This window comes from Mustela putorius, unplaced genomic scaffold, assembly GCF_011764305.1.
Source record: "Mustela putorius furo isolate JIRA1106 unplaced genomic scaffold, ASM1176430v1.1 tig00000585_pilon_pilon_pilon, whole genome shotgun sequence".
In the NCBI taxonomy this organism is placed as follows: Eukaryota; Metazoa; Chordata; class Mammalia; order Carnivora; family Mustelidae; genus Mustela; species Mustela putorius.
The window spans coordinates 137267-153728 of record NW_025421424.1 but is presented as its reverse complement, the minus strand read 5'-3'; the positions used below and the strand labels follow the sequence as shown (position 1 = coordinate 153728).

General features: G+C 55.5%; 2 protein-coding genes across 5 annotated transcripts; both read right to left on the bottom strand.

The window, feature by feature from the left end:
- Nucleotides 1-3284: 3284 nt before the first annotated feature.
- Nucleotides 3285-6140, bottom strand: LOC123392517 (ral guanine nucleotide dissociation stimulator-like). Of its 4 annotated transcripts, XR_006607236.1 has the most exons (6): nucleotides 6102-6140; nucleotides 5418-5489; nucleotides 4889-4963; nucleotides 4216-4248; nucleotides 3713-3834; nucleotides 3285-3534 (listed from the first exon to the last, which is right to left on the bottom strand). XR_006607236.1 is itself a non-coding variant. In XM_045081804.1 (4 exons), the coding sequence occupies exons 1-4, from the start codon at nucleotides 5136-5138 to the stop codon at nucleotides 3498-3500; spliced, it is 465 nt and encodes a 154-aa protein (XP_044937739.1). In that variant the 5' UTR covers nucleotides 5139-5651; the 3' UTR covers nucleotides 3285-3497. The 4 variants fall into 4 exon arrangements, 2 of the variants coding, with proteins under 2 accessions (XP_044937739.1, XP_044937740.1); XR_006607237.1 differs by having other exon boundaries at nucleotides 3713-4271; XM_045081804.1 differs by lacking the exon at nucleotides 6102-6140 and having other exon boundaries at nucleotides 4216-4271; nucleotides 4889-5651.
- Nucleotides 3498-14101, bottom strand: LOC123392540 (ral guanine nucleotide dissociation stimulator-like). The gene is made up of 14 exons (XM_045081979.1): nucleotides 13413-14101; nucleotides 12426-12534; nucleotides 11835-11942; nucleotides 10191-10375; nucleotides 8652-8845; nucleotides 8128-8477; nucleotides 7149-7365; nucleotides 6683-6786; nucleotides 6102-6173; nucleotides 5418-5489; nucleotides 4889-4963; nucleotides 4216-4248; nucleotides 3713-3834; nucleotides 3498-3534 (listed from the first exon to the last, which is right to left on the bottom strand). Exons 1-14 carry the CDS (start codon nucleotides 13571-13573, stop codon nucleotides 3498-3500), a joined length of 1839 nt encoding a protein of 612 aa, XP_044937914.1. The 5' UTR covers nucleotides 13574-14101.
- Between the last annotated feature and the right edge of the window lie 2361 nt (nucleotides 14102-16462).

Below are 16462 nucleotides of genomic sequence, written 5' to 3'. Positions count from 1 at the left end.
GTAGGGATTCAGGAGTTCTGTGTATGTGACTCCGTGCTCAGCACAGTAAGTGTCTTCTTAATCCCCACCCCCACTTCCACCCGTCCGCCCACCTGGTTCCCACCAGTATGTTCCCTATATTTGAGCCGGTGTTTTTTTGATCGCCTCTCTTTCCTGATTCCCTTTATTCTTTTCTGTTTCTGAAAAGTCACACATGAATCAAAGCCCATGTTAACAAAACACCCACGGATGTTAAGTCTTCCGTCTGTATCTTGGTCTGTGTGAATTGTGGAGAAGAGACCACCAGGTTCGGTCCACAGTGGCTCCCAGGGTTCCCCATCCCTGCTCTGTACCTGCCTGTCTCTCCTCTGAGCGGTTGCTGAAAGGTTTCTGACCAAGGGAACATAGGGCAAGAGATGGTCTTTGACAGCTTCAAGCTTTCATGACCAAACCCGTTGTCACTTCCCTGGGACTCTCTTGTGTTCCATCGCTTTCTGCCCAGTATCCCGGAACTTGGCAAGCCAGCACTGGTGTTTCGAATGGCCTTGCACAGAGGCCACAGTGGAAGCAGCGTAGGAGTGCCCAGGCTACTAGGGAGAAAGGGACTCAAGCTCAGGATTTCGCTTCCACTGAACAAACTGTCTTTCCTGCCATCCTGCCTCCCTATACTCTGGAGGAGAAGAGGAGGAGAGGAGGCCTGTGGGGGGTGGACCAAGCCCTGCCTGGCTGTTGATCTTCCTGACAATCAAACACCTGTTTGTGGCTGCCAGACGGTTGCCCATCGATCTCTTCCTGGTGGTGAAAGAGAGGACGTTTTGTCCAGTGGTCCGCTGGCAAGTTGTCTCTCCGTGTGCTCCGGGGACAGGTGGCCGGGGCATTAGCTGCGAGCATGCTGGAAGTGCAGAGTGTCAGGTCCCTCCCAGGGGTACTCAGTCGGAATCTGCCCTTTGCCGAGAAACCCTGGGCATCAGAGCCTGAGAGGGTCGTCCCCCCCCCAAAGCACTGTGGAATGTTCCACAGAGGGAACGCGAATGGGCCACCTTGATCCACCAGCGGGGAAGGGGTGGTTGTTTCCTGGGCCCTTTGGGCCATTTCTCTCTGCCGAGAACCCCCTGAAGGGTTGATTCCCCAGTGGCCCTGGTGGGGATGGTTCTGGGAGAAAGGAAAGAACACCCCCCAGGCTGGGACTTAGAGTCGAGATGGAAGCTAAGCCTGCACCCAACAGCAGGAGCTCCAACTCGCCCAGGCTGAGCGACTGCTCAGGAGCTCTGTGTTGTGCTTTGGCTAGGTCCTTATGTGTCAGCTGATGGTATTGGGGATTTTTCTTGTGGTGCTGGATCCTGTCTTCTTAGATTCCCTGGCGCTGTATCTGCAAGGTTGGGGACCCTTGGCGTGTCCTTTTGCTTCCATGTAATTTTGGACATCCTCTTTGGATTCCGGGTTGACCCAGTGCTGGTTGGGTAGCATGTAATTGAACTTCCATGGATTCGTGGTCTCTCCAGGGTTGCTCTTAGGGTTCATTTGGCGTTCCGTAGCATCGTGCTGAGAAAAGATGCGTGGGATGATATCCATCTCTTGGAGTTTGTTGAGACTTGGGTTGTGCCCTAACGTGTGATCTACTCTGGAGAATGTTCCATGTGCACTGGAAAGCACTGCGGATGCTGCTGTTTCAGGGTGGAAGGTTCTGCATCTACGTGTTGAAACGGGTGCATCCCTCAAAGCCATAGATTCCTTGTTGATTGTCAGTTTGGATCCTGTGTCCATTAGCAGATGTGGGGTGTTAGAGTCCCCCACTGCATGGTACTGCTGTCAAAGGTGACTTAATTTGTTATGCACTGTTGGATGCCTTTGGGTGCTCCCCTGGTGCGTGTCTACATATTTCGAGATGTTCTCTCCTATTACATGGCCTCCCTTGCGAGGAAGTAGTGTCCTTCTCTGTGGCTTCGTACCTCCCCCCCCGGGTTCAGAGTCTGTTGTGTCTGGAGAGAAGGATTCCTACCCTTGCTTCGTTTCACATCCATTTGCATGATAGATGCTTCTCCCCTGCTCACATTCCCTGTGTGTGTTGGTCTACCGTGTCAGGCGAGTTCCCCATTTCAGACAAGTGAGTGGAACATGGGTGTGTCACCTGGTGGATGATGGAGACCAGGGACTTCAGAACCACCTGGACCTGACAGTGCCCTTGGCCAGCCAGGAGAGTGTGGGGTTTTCTCTGGTCAAGGATCCGAACCTTTATCCTGGCAAGGGAGAACCCAATCTCTGCTCCATCAGGCCCCAGCCAGCAGGGAGCAGTGGCTACCATGGACCTGACCAAGAGGGTCAGGGGCCTGAAGGGCCCCACGGCCTTGCCAAGAACTGCGTAAGGAAATGCAGGATGGCTGGACATCCTAGCTAATCGGTCAGCATAGATGTGAATAGAGCCAGGGACACCTCCCAGTTTCTTTAGTTTTTCTCCAGCCTCACCCAAAAGAAGCAGGGAAAAGGAATCCAGAGATCCTGGATAAGGATCCCAGGGGGATTCCAGTCTTGGTAAAGGGTGAACCTGGAGAGCCTATAGGGAAACTGAGGACGGGATGTCCTGCCTGCCCTTCTTCCATTTACAAAATATCTTCCTCAGGTTTTGGAGCTTCCACAGGCAGGGTTGGATCTCTTTGCATGTGTTTTCCCTACATCGTGCTGATGCAATTCAGGAGACTGAACTCGACAACCGTCAGTCCCAAATACTGGGTCCAAACCCACACAAGCACACGCACACATAGCATATCCCCAAGGAAGCAAGACATCGTCCTCCTTGCTTTAGAGGGGAGAGAAGCAGCCCCTCTCCTGGGCAGCACATAGTTCTGGGGAGGGGAAGGAACTCTCCAGGACTCTCCTGGTCAGGGTATGTTGCCTTCCTGGGGAAGGACCTGCAACGTCTCCATCTCAGGGGTCCTGAGGGCTGTCTCTGCTGTTTGCCCAGATGCCTGACACAGAAATGAACCTGTCCTCTGAGGAAACGGCATTTGGAGGTGCCACCAGTATTGAGTAGTGCCACCAGAAGTGAGGAGGGCTGGCTCCTCTCCTTTCTGCCCCATTGAATAGCTGCTGACTCTGTAAGATTTCTGGGTTCAGGAATGAAGAAGAGAGTCTGTACACGTTGTACATTACCGTAGGAAATAAAAGAACCAAACGCACACGTGGGCAGGTAGAGGAGAAAATAAAAACCTTTATTATTATTATTATTATTATTACTATTACTATTTTGTAAGAGAAAACTTGAATCCCAAGGGTTCTCATTCCTTTTTGTTGTTGTTGTTGTGTGTGGTTAAATAACAACCCTTTATTTATATTCAATATTGCCCCCTCCAGAACAAGTAATTCTGTAGGGGAGAGGAAGGGGTGTTGAGCAGCGGATGGGGCTCGTGCACCACAAGTAGCCCAGGGGCCGAGGGGCAATCCTTGGCTCAGCCAGTGTGCACGGGTTCAGGTCTGATGGTGGCTGTAGCCAGTGGTCCTGGTGCTTGTGTTCTGCTGGCCAGCTAGGACCGCGGCTCCAGCTGGCATGACAGGGTGTAGCTAAGGACAGAGGGACACCTGTGAGTTGAGCAGCAGCTGGCATTCAGGAGTCCCTCCCAGGGTTTTCCCACAGCTGGTGTCTGGCTGCCCAGGGAGCCCTAGAAGGAGGATCCCAGGCGGGGCCAGCAGAAAGAGTCCACCCCGCCGTCACCTGACCCAGCTCCTGAGTGGGCCTCACCTGTCATCCTCGCTGAGCCGCTCCACAGCCCAGAACCAGGCCGTGAATGGATGCTGGGGCTCTAGGCAGTAATTCTCTGCCGCCGCCTGGAGCAGCATGATGTCCGTGAGGACTCGGTATTCCTGGGCCGGGAGAGAGGCACAGGATGCACCCCGAGCCTGGGTGGGGAAGCTACAGGGCCAGGTGAGGGCCGAGCAGCGGGACAGGGGACGGGTCCTGGGTCTTGGCACACATGACCACCCTCCTGCATGCAACTTCATCTGGTCCCAAACTGTTCTCAGAGGCTAGTAGAATTAGCCCCTCCTCCATCAAGGGAAGTTCTCCTTGATGCCCTTCTGGATCCCTACTGACTGACTCGATGGGTCCTGCACTTCATTCTTAGCAACCTGTCCCAGGAAATGGGAGATGGAGGGGAGTGGATGGAGCCAAGCAATGTTCTTCCCAGGGGCGTCTCTGATAGGGGTTGCCTGCCCTTCCCTACAGCCAGGGCTACGTATGCTCACCTTATTCTTTTTGCGGTGGTTGATCTCATTGCCCTGGAAAGCAGACAACCGTTGTCCTTCAGAAAGAGGCCCCCGGTCAGTCCTAGCACCTTACACCCGCCCGTTCTGAGGCTGCGCGTAGGCCAGGACCCAGGAGGGGGCCGCCAAGCCACACACACAATGAGACTGGGGTTAGGGCAAGCCCTGGGGTCCAGAGGAAGGAAGACTGGGGGCTGGTGAAAGGGCTCCAGGTCAGCCCCCTGCAGCACAACAGTCTGTGGTGACTGAAGGGAGCGGCAGACGCCTCAGGCAGGCAGGGCCTGCTGGGCTCCTGAAGTGTGGCTGATGTGCAGGGTCCTGACTTCACTGTCCCCGACAGGCAAGGTCTGAGGGAGAGGCTGCAGCCCATGCACACAGAGCGCATGCAGCTTCACCTTCAGGATGCGCTGGTGCTTGCCCAGTCTTGGGCCACCCGTCTGGGTGCAGACTCCCCTTCCCTCAGCACGGAGATGGGCGCAGAGTCCCTTCCCTCAGCACTGAGATGGGCAAGAGATGCCAGTTCTTAGGGGCGGCTGTGAGGCTGTGGGGAAGGGAGGTCTCCGAAGGACTCAGAGCTCAGGGCTCAGTCCGGGGACTCTCTGCTCCCTGTCCTCAGGACTCTGGTCCCTCCTCCACAATCCTCAGGCTCACCCACCTCCAGGTAGTCCTCCATTGCTGTATCCAGCACCACCAGGTCGCAGAGGAAAGTGCCAAGGTATGGGACGACACCCTGTGTCATGAGGGGTAGGTTTGGGATGGATGAGTCCCTGCTGTCTGGTGCCCACAGGGGCCCTCCCCGAAAAGACTTCAGCGTCCTGGCCCACCCCACTTTCCCACATGGAAAAGGGCCTAGGACCCTTAGTTGCTTCCCCTGGATTCGCTTTCCCCTCACCCTCCCAGAACATCAGACTCCTCCTAATCCCCTCCAGGGCCTGCTTTTTGAAATTCAAAAAACCCCTGGCTATGGAGCCCTGGGCCCCTCCCCAGCCCCAAATCCATTCTCTACCCAGCCTGCTAGACTACTTCCTCCTGGTCACTGGGGGAAGAAGACATTGAGCAACTGTGGTGGCAGGAGGTGGAGCTGGAGTGGCAGGTCCCACCTGTCCTGATCTGGATGCTTCTAGCCCTCAGGGAGGAGCCCCTCTCCCCTGGCCTTGGAGGCCCTGTCCCTCAGGCACACTCACCTTCTTGGGCAGCCCCTTCCGCGCTCTCTGCAGCTGCCTCACCAGGCTGGCCAGTTTATTCGAGGGCCGCGTCTAGAGGGGCCAAGGACAAGATCCTTGAGAGCAGAATAGCCTCAGTCCCCTTGCGCCCACCGTCTTTGACTGCAGACCCTAGCCGTCCGACCTACGTCTGCTGATACTGACGCTCCATTCCCCTGAAGCATGCCACGAGTCCTTGTAGAACAATCTCAGCTCCCCCATCAGTCCATGGGGGACCTGGAGCTTGGAGCCTGGCCTCCCTGAGCCTGTTTTCCCATGGGCAGAAGGGGGAACTCCACCTACCTCCTGTGGTCTCCTGAGCACTCAGGATCCTCTTAGGATCATCATTTTTGTGGCCCACAACCCATCCCCACCCCATCTGTGAGCAGGGGCCTGTCCTCTGGGCTGTCCGCGTTCATGTGGGCCCCCAGGTGGACCTTCTCGGTGGACACAGAGAGACCTGAAATCTAGCCTAGGGAGTGTGGATGGGCAGCACCCGCTTGTCCCAGCCCCAGGGGGAATCTTCAGCCCAGGCTGTCAGCACATTCCTGCCAAAGGCTTCTGCTCCCCGAGGAATGCTTCAGGCCATTCCCTACTTCATCCACACAGGATCATGCCTCCTCACACCCCTCTCCTGTCCTTGGAGCCCTGCACCTCCCGTGCTACCTTGATGAGTAGTTCCCTGCCCTGGGGGTTGTCTTCTCTCTGCAGAGCTTTTGGAATGTTCGGAAGCTCTTCCTGGAAGAGAGGGAAAGAAGTTAGGCTCAGGGGAGTCCTAAGGTGGCAGGGTAGAGTGCGAGTCCCTTTTCTTGGAGAACCCCGCATGTCCACGGGGCTGGCTGAGGGTTTGCTCTGGGCTGCTCTGAGCACTGGGATCTTCGTAGGACATGGGAGGGAGTTCTCCTGGGCGTCCCCCTGGGCGTCCCTTCCCAGCTTAATTGAACAGCTCGGTTTGGGTGGGGTTCTGGCTGAACCATGGGCAGAGACTTCAGTGGCTGCCAAGTCACCACGTGGAAATATGGGATTCAGCTGAGGCCAGGGTGGGGCATGGAGGACATTGGATTTCTCAAGCAAGAGGCCTGGTGGCCTGTTCCCCAGGAAGGCTGAGAGGAGCAGCCCCGGGCCCAGGTCCTTTGGTCGGGGTTTGCTGCCTCCCAGGAGGTCCAAGCTGACTGAGGGGGGCAAAGGACAGGCCTGTGGGAGATCCCGCCTCCATCCTGGTCCCTCCTGCAGAGAAGCCTCCTCACCTGGAAACGTTGTCCCATGTCCTCTGCAGGCGGTGGATGGAGGCACTCTGCAGAGCCGCCAGGATGGCACGCAGGGAGGAGTAGTTCCCTAGGATCTGACAGGCCTGGGGGAGGGAAGAGAAGGAGCTGTCAGTGGGAGAGCAGGAGCCCCAGATGCTCGAGAGCTTTAGTGCCCCCCTCGGTTTAGGGCTCCCCCACGGGTGAAGCTGATGTCCAGGGAGCTGCAGAAGGGCACAGGTCAGCCCTAAAGAGGAACACTGCTGGCGAGAGGGAGGATTTTCCCTCACTGCAAAGGAGGAGTCACGTGGGAACTGAGCGTCCCAACGTTGGGCCATGCCCCCGGGAGGAAGAGCCTAGGGACCACAGGCCTTAGAGCAGGGCCTTCAGCCCTGAGAAGGGAGCAAGACAGAAGAGCAGTTCCCGAGGCTCAGGAGAGCCTCAGGGAGCTGGGCCTCCCACAGCATACCTTGGCCACCCGGATCCAGTGGCCCACCACCACGGCCCTGTCCCGGGCTGTCATGCTTGGGTCGCCAAGGCACGTGGTGACGATGCAGCTGGCCACAGCATTGAACTGGGCGATGGTGGCCCGGACTGTGGGTGCCAGGTGCTCGTTGCCAGGCCTGTTCCTCCGGGGACCAGACGGAGCCCAGGCACTGATGGGGCACCACCTTCTTGAACAGCTCCTAGGGGACAGGGGGAGGTGTGTTGAGCCCCACACATGTTCGCCCATGCAAGGCTCATGTCCTCGGGAGGGGTCCCAGGTCAGAGCTGGAGCTCAGGAGGCTGCGAATGTGGCCGGAGCCTGCTTAGAGAGCCTGGACTTCATGCCCCTCTTCTTCTCCGAGGGAAGCCAGTGCGGGATGCCCCAGGAGCCAAGAGAGGCAAGGGAAGGGAGGAAGGCGTGTGCACCCTGATCATCCATGTCCAGGGGGCCGCTCCAGGTGGTGCTCCCAAGGGGGCATCTCCTCCTCCAAATGCTCCTCCCTGCGGTCCCTGTCTCCTTTCAGGTGCCCATTGTCACCTGGTGGCTGAAAGCATGGCTTTCCGTGTCTAGCCTGTCCTTCAGGACGCATCAGATGCCTAAGCCCGGTTGATGGTGCTCAGGCTCCCAGGCAGATGGGTGGGCGACCCGTGGACGGGATTGCACCCAGGGAGCTGCCCTCCTCCCCGCGGGGGACCAGAGCCTTCCCATTTACGGGCTCTCGCTTCTGACTCATTGCATCTGCGTGGTACCTCTGCCTCAGTCCTTCTCCGTGCCTGTCTCCACAGTCCGCAGCTGGACAGTGAAAGCTCAGGTCTAAAAACCCTGATGGGTTTCCCCGGTCGGTTAGGGCTGCAGCTGAGATCTGGCCCTATATCCTAGGAGTCCACATCAGGGAAAAGCCGGTATAGGGCAGCGGAGAGCAGAAGAAGAAAAGCCGGCCCTGCCCTCCTGCCCTGGGGGCCCAGCTGCTCACCGCATCCATGTAGGTGAGCTGCTCTGCCACCAGCTTGGGAGGGAAGTCCAGGAGGTCAGGCTCCTTCTCTTTGAGCCGCTTCTTGGGTTGGCAGGATGCCTCTGCGGCTGGAGTGGGCTCAGTGGCAGCTGAGACAGCTGGCGTGCAAACTCCCAGGCAAGCCGATGGCCCAGCCGTCTGTGCCTCAGGACCCGGCGACCATCCGTAACCTAGGAGCCCCTGTTCCAGTTCTGGAGCAGCCGGTGGAGGGGAGGCTGGCTCGGACCCTGAAGGTGATGGCTGATGCAGAGCCAGGGTTGCCTCTCGCTCCATGGGAGGCTCTTTGGCCGGCTCAGCTGCTGGAACGCGTCGCATAGCGGACACGGGGGTGGGAGTAAGGGGAAACGATTCAGCCACATCACTGACACTCCATGTGCCTTTCCCTGAACAGGACGGACCCCGTGGCCTTTCAAGGAATACCCAGCCCATGAGCCCCATCCCAGATGGCCTTCCCAGCTTGCAATGCCCCTTACCCTCCGCCTCAGCCTCTGTGAGCTGCAGAAGTTGCCGCTGCCTCAGCGGAACGGGGGCATGGGTGTTCAGGTCCCGGTCATGCCACGTGACGTGCACATAGGCCCCCTTGACCTCCACATGGGCAGTGTGCAGGGACTGCCCGATATCCTGCCGTGTCTGCTCGGGCCAGGTTCCCAAGATGGGACACAGAGTGCTGGGGAAAGTCAAATGTGGGGCAGAGTCAGAGACCTGGCCTGCCCTTCCTTTTCCACGCTACTCCCACAGCACCATTCTTTCGGTGTGGGCCCCACAGAAATGCGCCAGCCCACGTGCAACCCCTCTGGAGCTGTCCTTGCTGACTGCTGACCACGTGGGATGAGGGAGGGACCTCCCATAGGTCTGTCCTTTGGCCCCTCAGTCATGCATCCTCCCTGCGCGGACAGTGTCTGGGCTTTGGTTGGAGGCCGACGGCTGAGTGGTCCGGTCCCCCCACCTTTCTGTCCTTGGCCCCACTGGCGGTGGTCGGCGGCGGAGGTGGGTATGGATAGGGGCAGGCGGAGCAAGAATGGACCATCCAAGGGATGGCTGTTGTAGGCACCAACTCAGCCCACAATGGGCTCTGCTTCCCAGAGTGCTTGGCATCCCGTCCACACCTCTCTCGGACTCTTTGGCTTCTTCAGAGGAAGCCGCCCCACTGAGCTCTCCCGTGGAAATCGAGAGTCCTGGGAGATCCATGGTTCTGAACATCCCTCGCCAGCAACATCCCCTGTCGCCTCCCACCCTGCTCTGTGGAGGCAGCAGGACCTCCTCTGGCACCCAAAAAGACCTATCCTGTTCTTCCTTGATCGTAGAGGTGCATCCTCGTGGTCCCAAGAGAGGTGGATCCATTCTTCCCTAGAGTAGGTCACAGAGATGCCCCATCTGATGAACGCTAGACATGCGTGCTTAGGATGTGGAGAGTGCCTATGTGACCCTGGGACGAGAATGGAGACCCAGACATTGTCTCTACGTTACCCATTCACTGCTCTTGGTGACTAGAGAGTGCCTGCATTCCTAGGTGCTTAAGAGCCATGATTGAATGAAATCATCCCAAACAAGACTTTGCAAATCCTGAGTGGCCCTTTGGGCTGCTCTGCCTGCTCCCAGTGTCCCCTCGACCTGGGCACATAAAGGACCACAGTCAGGAGCAGCTAGATGGCATCTCAGAGGTCCTTTGCCAATAGGCAAGCTGCCAGCTTTCCGTTTCCTTTCTACAGACCCAGAAGGACCACAGGCCTGTGAGGGTTGAGCCTGAACGCGTCTTCCCTGGAGAGGGAAATGTTCAGCGCGAAGATGCCCAGCATGTCCAGCAGCCCTTTCTGCAGAGCCGGGCCCCAGAGAGGCGCGTGCCATGTTTCCTCCCATGACTCCCTGCAGTCGCCCTACGAGGTTCATCCTCTTAGCACCTCCACTTTTCCGGACAGGAGAGGGAAAGTCAGAGAGGTGCAGTGACATTCCCAAGACCTACAACTAGTAGACGGAAGGCTCCCCCTTGTGCTGGCTATGGGGTGGGCACTCACCTCGGGAACTGCTGATCCAGGACCTGCTGGGCTGACGTGAACATCTGATAGATGGAGCACATGGTGGTGACGTTTGAGAGGCTTCTATCCGGGAAGGATAGCAGCAGGGAATGTCCCCATCTCTGCACTGCGCCTTCTCTGAGCGCCAGCATCGTGCAGGCCTCGTCCGGGGACAGGGATGATGCCTTTTCCAGCAGGCAGACAAGGGGGCGGGGTGGGGAGCAACATAGTCAGCTTCAACGCCGTGAAGCCCCAGGAAGAGCAGGGTCTGGAGCTCAGACTGCATCCTCCCATCCCTTTGGGAACTTGGGCAAGACGACGAGGGACTTGTGTGCCCACCCAGAAAAAAGGTTCTTGGCTGAAAACCTAAAAGCAACCTCCAAAGGACCCATCTAGGCTTAAATGTACTGGTGCCTTCAACATGTGTGGTTAGCTGGACAGCAATAGCCTGTCTGTCTCTTCCCAGCCTGTATGAAGATCTGTATGTGTATGCCATGGAGTCCTGAGGAAGGAGCCCTGCTGTCGAGAGGACAAAAGAGAGGTTGAGAATCTCCAAGCCTGCTCAAGATCATCCGCGTTGGGTCTGAGATCTGTCCAAAGCATGGGCTGCATGGCATTTCGCCTATGCTGATGCGGTTTGGCCTGTTGCTGTCAGGGGCAGAAAGGTTCAGGGGGAAACCACCTTCCTTGGCAGGCCCCAGGGCAGCCAGTTGTGTCTAGTCTGGGTTGTGGCCTGGCCCCGGTCATCTCTGGGTCCTGAGACTGGCCATGAACCTGGGCCCGTTCTCACCCCAGACCAGGACTGGATGTTGTTGGTGGCCTGAGGTCCCTGCTGCTTGTCAAGGGAGGTGGAGTAGCTGAAGCCTTGCAGCAGCTCATGCCAGAGCCAGCTACCTGGGCCAGGAGGCATCGGAGGCCTTCCACCCAATCTTTGGGTCTACGGTCTGGCAGATGGAGTGACCCAAATCATCTGTGAGGACCCTTGAGGTGCCCGTTCCTTGCAGCATTGCTGCAATGGGCAAGCAATTTGAGTCACGTCAAGTTCCAGCAGCAATGCTAGACCGAGTCACTGTGGCAGACCACGTCCTTTAGGGGGGACTGTGAGGACCTAGAGGGAAAGAGCCTGTGAGCTGGTGGACCTCCTAGGATTCGATGTGTTCTGAGAGATGATACATTCCAGAAAGACCTGTAGAATGGCTTGATCCCACCGGCCCTTTGGTAGGTTCAATCACCCTATCTGGCATGAGGATTTAGAAGGGCGTGGGCCAGTTCTCCAGAACCCAGCTGGGTTCTCCACAGCTTAGCTGGCATGAGTAGGGAAAATCGTAAAACCCGTGGGAAAAGGCCCAGATACTCATGGCTTCGTGAAAAGCAACACAAGGCCAGAGGAAAGAAAACAAAACAACTTCCCCCCCATGCCACGGAAAGCATTCACTCTATTGTCTACCAGTCCCACGTAGGTGAAGAGTGTCTTCCTCCCTTACTTACTCATAGGTGTGGCATATGTGCGGAGGTGTGGGTTACTCTGGGGGGGGGGGGGGGTGGGATGGAATAGTCAAGTGGAAACACTCTGGGAAGGCCCCAGGTTTGTCCCCATCGTTGCATGGGGGCCCTGGGTGTGGAGGAGCTTCTTCCTATTCTCACCTCAGAGCAGCACTGATCCTGGGTGGCCTGGGACACCTGACCCTTGTCCAGCGAGTTGGAGTCGTTGAAGTCCCCAGCCAGCTCATTCACAGTCTCTGGGGTGCAGCTCTGAAAATGCAGTGCCCCATAGACACAGGGCCAAGAGCCATTAGCAGCCTCCCGGAACATTGCCACCAGGGGACACCCCCACTAGACATCGTGTTCTCCAGTTCAGGCTAAGAGGGATGGCTGAAAAGACATCGAGCAAGGAGGTAGCCAGAGGACACTCTAAGGCTCATGACTACCATGAGCCTTATCATTGTGTCAGCCCTCCCCTTTTCATCCAGCCTGCTATGACCTGGGGTATGAACATGACAGATGGGTCCAGCCTCCAACACCAGGCAGCTTGCTTCTGCCCAGGAAGGGCATATCCCTCATCCCCTGTCCCCACTTCTACAAACACACACACACACACACACACACACACACACACACACAGAGAGAGAGAGAGCGCGCTCCCACACAGTAAGGGACAGTGGTGTGTGCCCGCTGAGGTGGGACCACAGTTGTTGCCCGCTCTCCAGTGGGCTGCCCCGAGCTGCCTTGTGTTACCTGTTGGTGTCTCCGGCCCCATGACCAGAAGCTTCGGAAAAGAGGGCTGAAGCACTGTCTGCAACTGCAGTAATGTCTCTGGCTCTGGGCTCCCGTGGGCCCAGCACCCCTGGAAGTAGGAAGACAACAACTGAACATGGTGTTCTGTCGAAGGTCTCCACTCAAGTGTGCTGGAGAGCAGGTTGCCCTTTGAAAGTGGGTGCCTGGTTACCAGAGTTCTAAGTTCGGTTGGGGCCTATCATGAAGAATATGAGGTCACGCTTTCAGGATTCTAATACCTGGGGCCCTTCTTAAAGTCACCCCCTCTCTGCAGCCCCTTCACTTGACTCTTGACCTCTCTTCCCCGGGACTGTACACTATGAGCCAAAAGTGCCAGAGGCACCATGCTCTGGAATTGGCACTCAGGTCCTCCCTTTCAGGAGACAGAGCTGAAGTCAGACGTTTGTTCTCTGTCCTTTCCCACTCCTGTGTCCTCAGTCATTGTGTGTCTCCCCTAGTGCCCACATTCCCAACCTGCATAGTGGGGACCAGGGAGAATCTAGTTCCTTGGGACATCTTAGGGTGTATGTAGACCGTATTTGTGGTATGTGTGTGACGACGGTGTCACGGGAATCAGAGGCACACATAGAAGGCCAGATGAATTTCAGGAAGGGGTGGGACGTGGCCTGGAGGAACACTCCGAGGAGGCCTGGGTCCCGGCTTTGTGTCGTTTTGGAACCGTCCCTTTTTCTCTCTTGGCGTCATTATAATGGGGCACCATGATGGGGTGGAAATGCACGCAGATGCAGACTTGGTCATCCTCGGTAGTGAAAAACGGGTTCAGTTGTTTCCCACATAGCTTTAGAATGAGACCTCTTTCCCTCGTTCTGGTATATGAGGGGAGCAGCCTTCACAGTGGCTCCCAGGGATCCTGACCTGTGGTGGAGGCATCACTCTCCAAGCTCTGGGTGGTTAGCGAGTGGCTTCTGAGCCACACGATGTACTTACTCAACGTGATGAAATAACATGCCTCGTGTTTCTCTAGATGTCAGGCAAGGAGTTTCGCACTTCCTAGTTTCTTTGCTCATGGTCCACTTCTCCCTTGTTCCCCTTTTCTTCTCGGACTCTGAAGCGAAAAGCATGCCCAGATGGTTGGGGCTGCCATCCATCGAGGCTCACAGTGCCAGGAACGGAGGCAGTGGCAAGGCCAACATGCGCCCAGAAACTCAGATTCTGAGTTGAATGGCTCCCCGAATGATGGGTGCTAAGTTGGGGAAAATCCTCTGCTAGTCCAGCCTCAGTCACAACCACGGGCTCACAAGTATGGTGATGTGGAGGAAGCATGCGAAATGGTGCCTCCATTCCTCTTCTGCAACAACCGTGGGGGCATTCAGTCCGTGCATTTGAAGATGCAGGGTATTGGGGCAATGCCGTTGCAGAGGGACAAGAGATCGCTACCTGTCTCCCAGGCCTGAGGCCCTGTCCCTGCCTTCCTCACTACCCTCTGCTCTGCTCCCAGTTGCTCTCCAGCCACACTGGATGCCTCTTTCATGTCCTCTGGCCAACCCAGCTTCTGGTAGTGAGGCTCTAAGGCAGAGGTGCCTTCCCTCTTCATGACACAGGGCAGCCAGACTTGTGCGGGACTAGCTCCCTTGTTTTCATTCTGTCCTCAGCGCTGTCCCCCTCAGTGAGGCCTTTCGGGCCCTTTTCTCTCCAATGACTCTGCAGCCTTCTTTCAGAGTATTCTTCGTTTGTCTCACGGAACGCTTGCTCTTTTCTTTCGCATGGCACTGTTTGGTGCGTTGGTCCATCTCTAGACTGTGGGACCCTCCATACTGTGTGTTGCACAGTGACTTGTCCCAGTGTGCATTCCCACGGATGGTGTCCAAGGGTTCCCTGTTCTCCGTGTCCTCACCGGCATTTGTTAGCTCCTATGCTCCCAACCAACAATCTACCGTAGGATCCCAGAGTTCCACGCCTGGGAACATACTCCTAGACAGCCAAGGAATATGTCCAAGAACTCCCTGCGCCCACCCCCATGGTCAAGAATCCTTGTGAACACCACTTATTCTGGTCATCCTTTTAGGGCCTAGGAAAATGAAGTCATTGTGTTGTGTAGCTGAGACGTGCACAGTGCTCGATGTCAGTTCTTTCAATCCAACTGGGGCCGAAAATATTTTACTATTCATAATGAGCCTCAGGAAAGTTGACTTGGTAAAGGAATGACACGTAAGCAAAACTGGAAACAGCAGAAGCTAAAGTCAGTAGATGACGACAGGCATAGGAACACCCAAGGCCCTTGCATCAACAATGGGTTCTGAGTGGGGGGAAAAAAAATCAGGGGAAGGAAAAATCAAGCAGACGAAGGAGAATGTTCAGTTTGGGTTCTGTTTCCAAACATGATCAAGGAATAACAGGCCTCAAGAAATTAACTCTGAAAAATACCTTCTCACATAAAGTTGTCCCGGGTGGGGCAATTCTGGTTTTCAACCTCGAAGTAGGCACAGAAGGACATTTTGTTGGCTCCATGTTGTCTCAAGGAAAATGGCAGAAGTCGAATGGCTGAGAGAGGACCTACCTGGAAAGGGTATAAAGGGCCAGATGAAGTGGTCCTGTGTTCATTTCTCCATCTTTGCAGCTTTTCAGTGCAATTTATTTTTAGGTCGTGAAGTCCATGAAGTTCACGGAGTACATTCTAAATGTCTTAAAAAGCATTAATGTCTTTGTCCAAGCTCCCTGGAACCCACCTTCCCATCTCCTTGGCATCTTGTCCATCTAAAGCTCTTTAGCGTGCGTCAGACTCTTCCCGCGAGCGCCTCCTTCCAGCCCTTGGCAAACACCATTCTACTTTCTGTCCTTCGGAATCCACTCTAGGTAGGTCCTCAGAGTGGAGTCAAAGTTGGTTATCTTCATGCATACTCCTCTCACTTAGCATACCCTCCTCAACGTTCGCCCACGGGGTGGCGCATGTCAATGTTTTTGTCCTCTTTAGCGAATGAATACTATCCCAACGTCTGTATATACAACATCTGTTCCTCCCTGGACAGATACTTGGATTGCGTTCATGGGTTAGCTTTTAGGAACCATGCTGCCATGAGAAGGTGTGCTCAGATAAGTCTCCAGGACCACACTATCCTGTTCATGAATGTGGGTACCTAGCACAGAAGGGCAAGTACTAAAACACACGGTAGTGCGAAAGTTGATTTTTTAAAAACAGTTTATTCATTCATTTGTCAGCATGAGAAAGAGGCATGCAGAAGCAGGAGAAGTGGCAGGCAGAGCAGGCAGGGGAGAAGCAGGCTCCCGGCTGAGCAAGAAGCCCGATGCGGGACTCCATCCCGGATCCTGAGACCGTGACCTGAGCCGAAGGCAGGCACTCAACAGACTGAGCCACCCAGGTGTCCCACTAAAGTCGATTTTTGGGAAGAGCTGTCATACTGATTTCACAACCATACCCTTAAACATTCCTACCACACCCAATCAGCAAGGTTCCTAATTCTCTCTATCTTTGCCATGGCTTGGTCTTTTCCTTTCTCCCGAGTGTTTTGTTTTGTTTTGCTTTGCTTTGTTGTGTTTTGTTTTGTTTTTTTTTTTTTCCATGGGGAGCCAACCTCATGGATGCATAAAGGTATCTCATCGCTTGCAATTTCGTTCCTTGCGTATAGCTTTGAGGTTAGGTCTCTTGCCCATGTGTACATTCACACATCACATTTGACTTGTTTTTCTCTTGTTGTTGATGTTGTTGAGTTCCTGGGATCTCTCGCTATTGTGGATATTGAGAACCTGCCAGATCCATGGTTTGCAAACATGCTCTCCCGACTTCTGGACTGTGGACTGCTGCTTTTCCCTTGGTTGATAACGTCATTCAAGTCACAAAGATTTTAAGTGTCCTGAATGTCCCGTGTGTGAGTTTCCTTTTCTTTTCCATCCTGTGCCTTGCAGGCCGTATCCATGAAATCATTGCGCAATCCTGTTTTGTGAAGGTGAGGAAGATGGATGCCGCGGCGCTCGGGAATTCAGAGATGAAACAGGATCGCTGGTGGAGGCAGGCAGCAGCA

Coding starts and splice junctions, on each gene's coding strand:
- LOC123392540 (XM_045081979.1), bottom strand. CDS start 13,573: ATGGATGGCAGCCCCAACCATCTGGGCATGCTTTTCGCTTCAGAGTCC. Junction 6,787..7,148: donor ACTGGATCCGGGTGGCCAAG/GTATGCTGTGGG, acceptor TCCCTCCCCCAG/GCCTGTCAGATCCTAGGGAA. Junction 6,174..6,682: donor ACATGGGACAACGTTTCCAG/GTGAGGAGGCTT, acceptor CCTCTCTTCCAG/GAAGAGCTTCCGAACATTCC.
- LOC123392517 (XM_045081804.1), bottom strand. CDS start 5,138: ATGTTCTGGGAGGGTGAGGGGAAAGCGAATCCAGGGGAAGCAACTAAG. Junction 3,835..4,215: donor ACCACCGCAAAAAGAATAAG/GTGAGCATACGT, acceptor CTCCCGGCCCAG/GAATACCGAGTCCTCACGGA. Junction 3,535..3,712: donor CGGCTCAGCGAGGATGACAG/GTGAGGCCCACT, acceptor CTCTGTCCTTAG/CTACACCCTGTCATGCCAGC.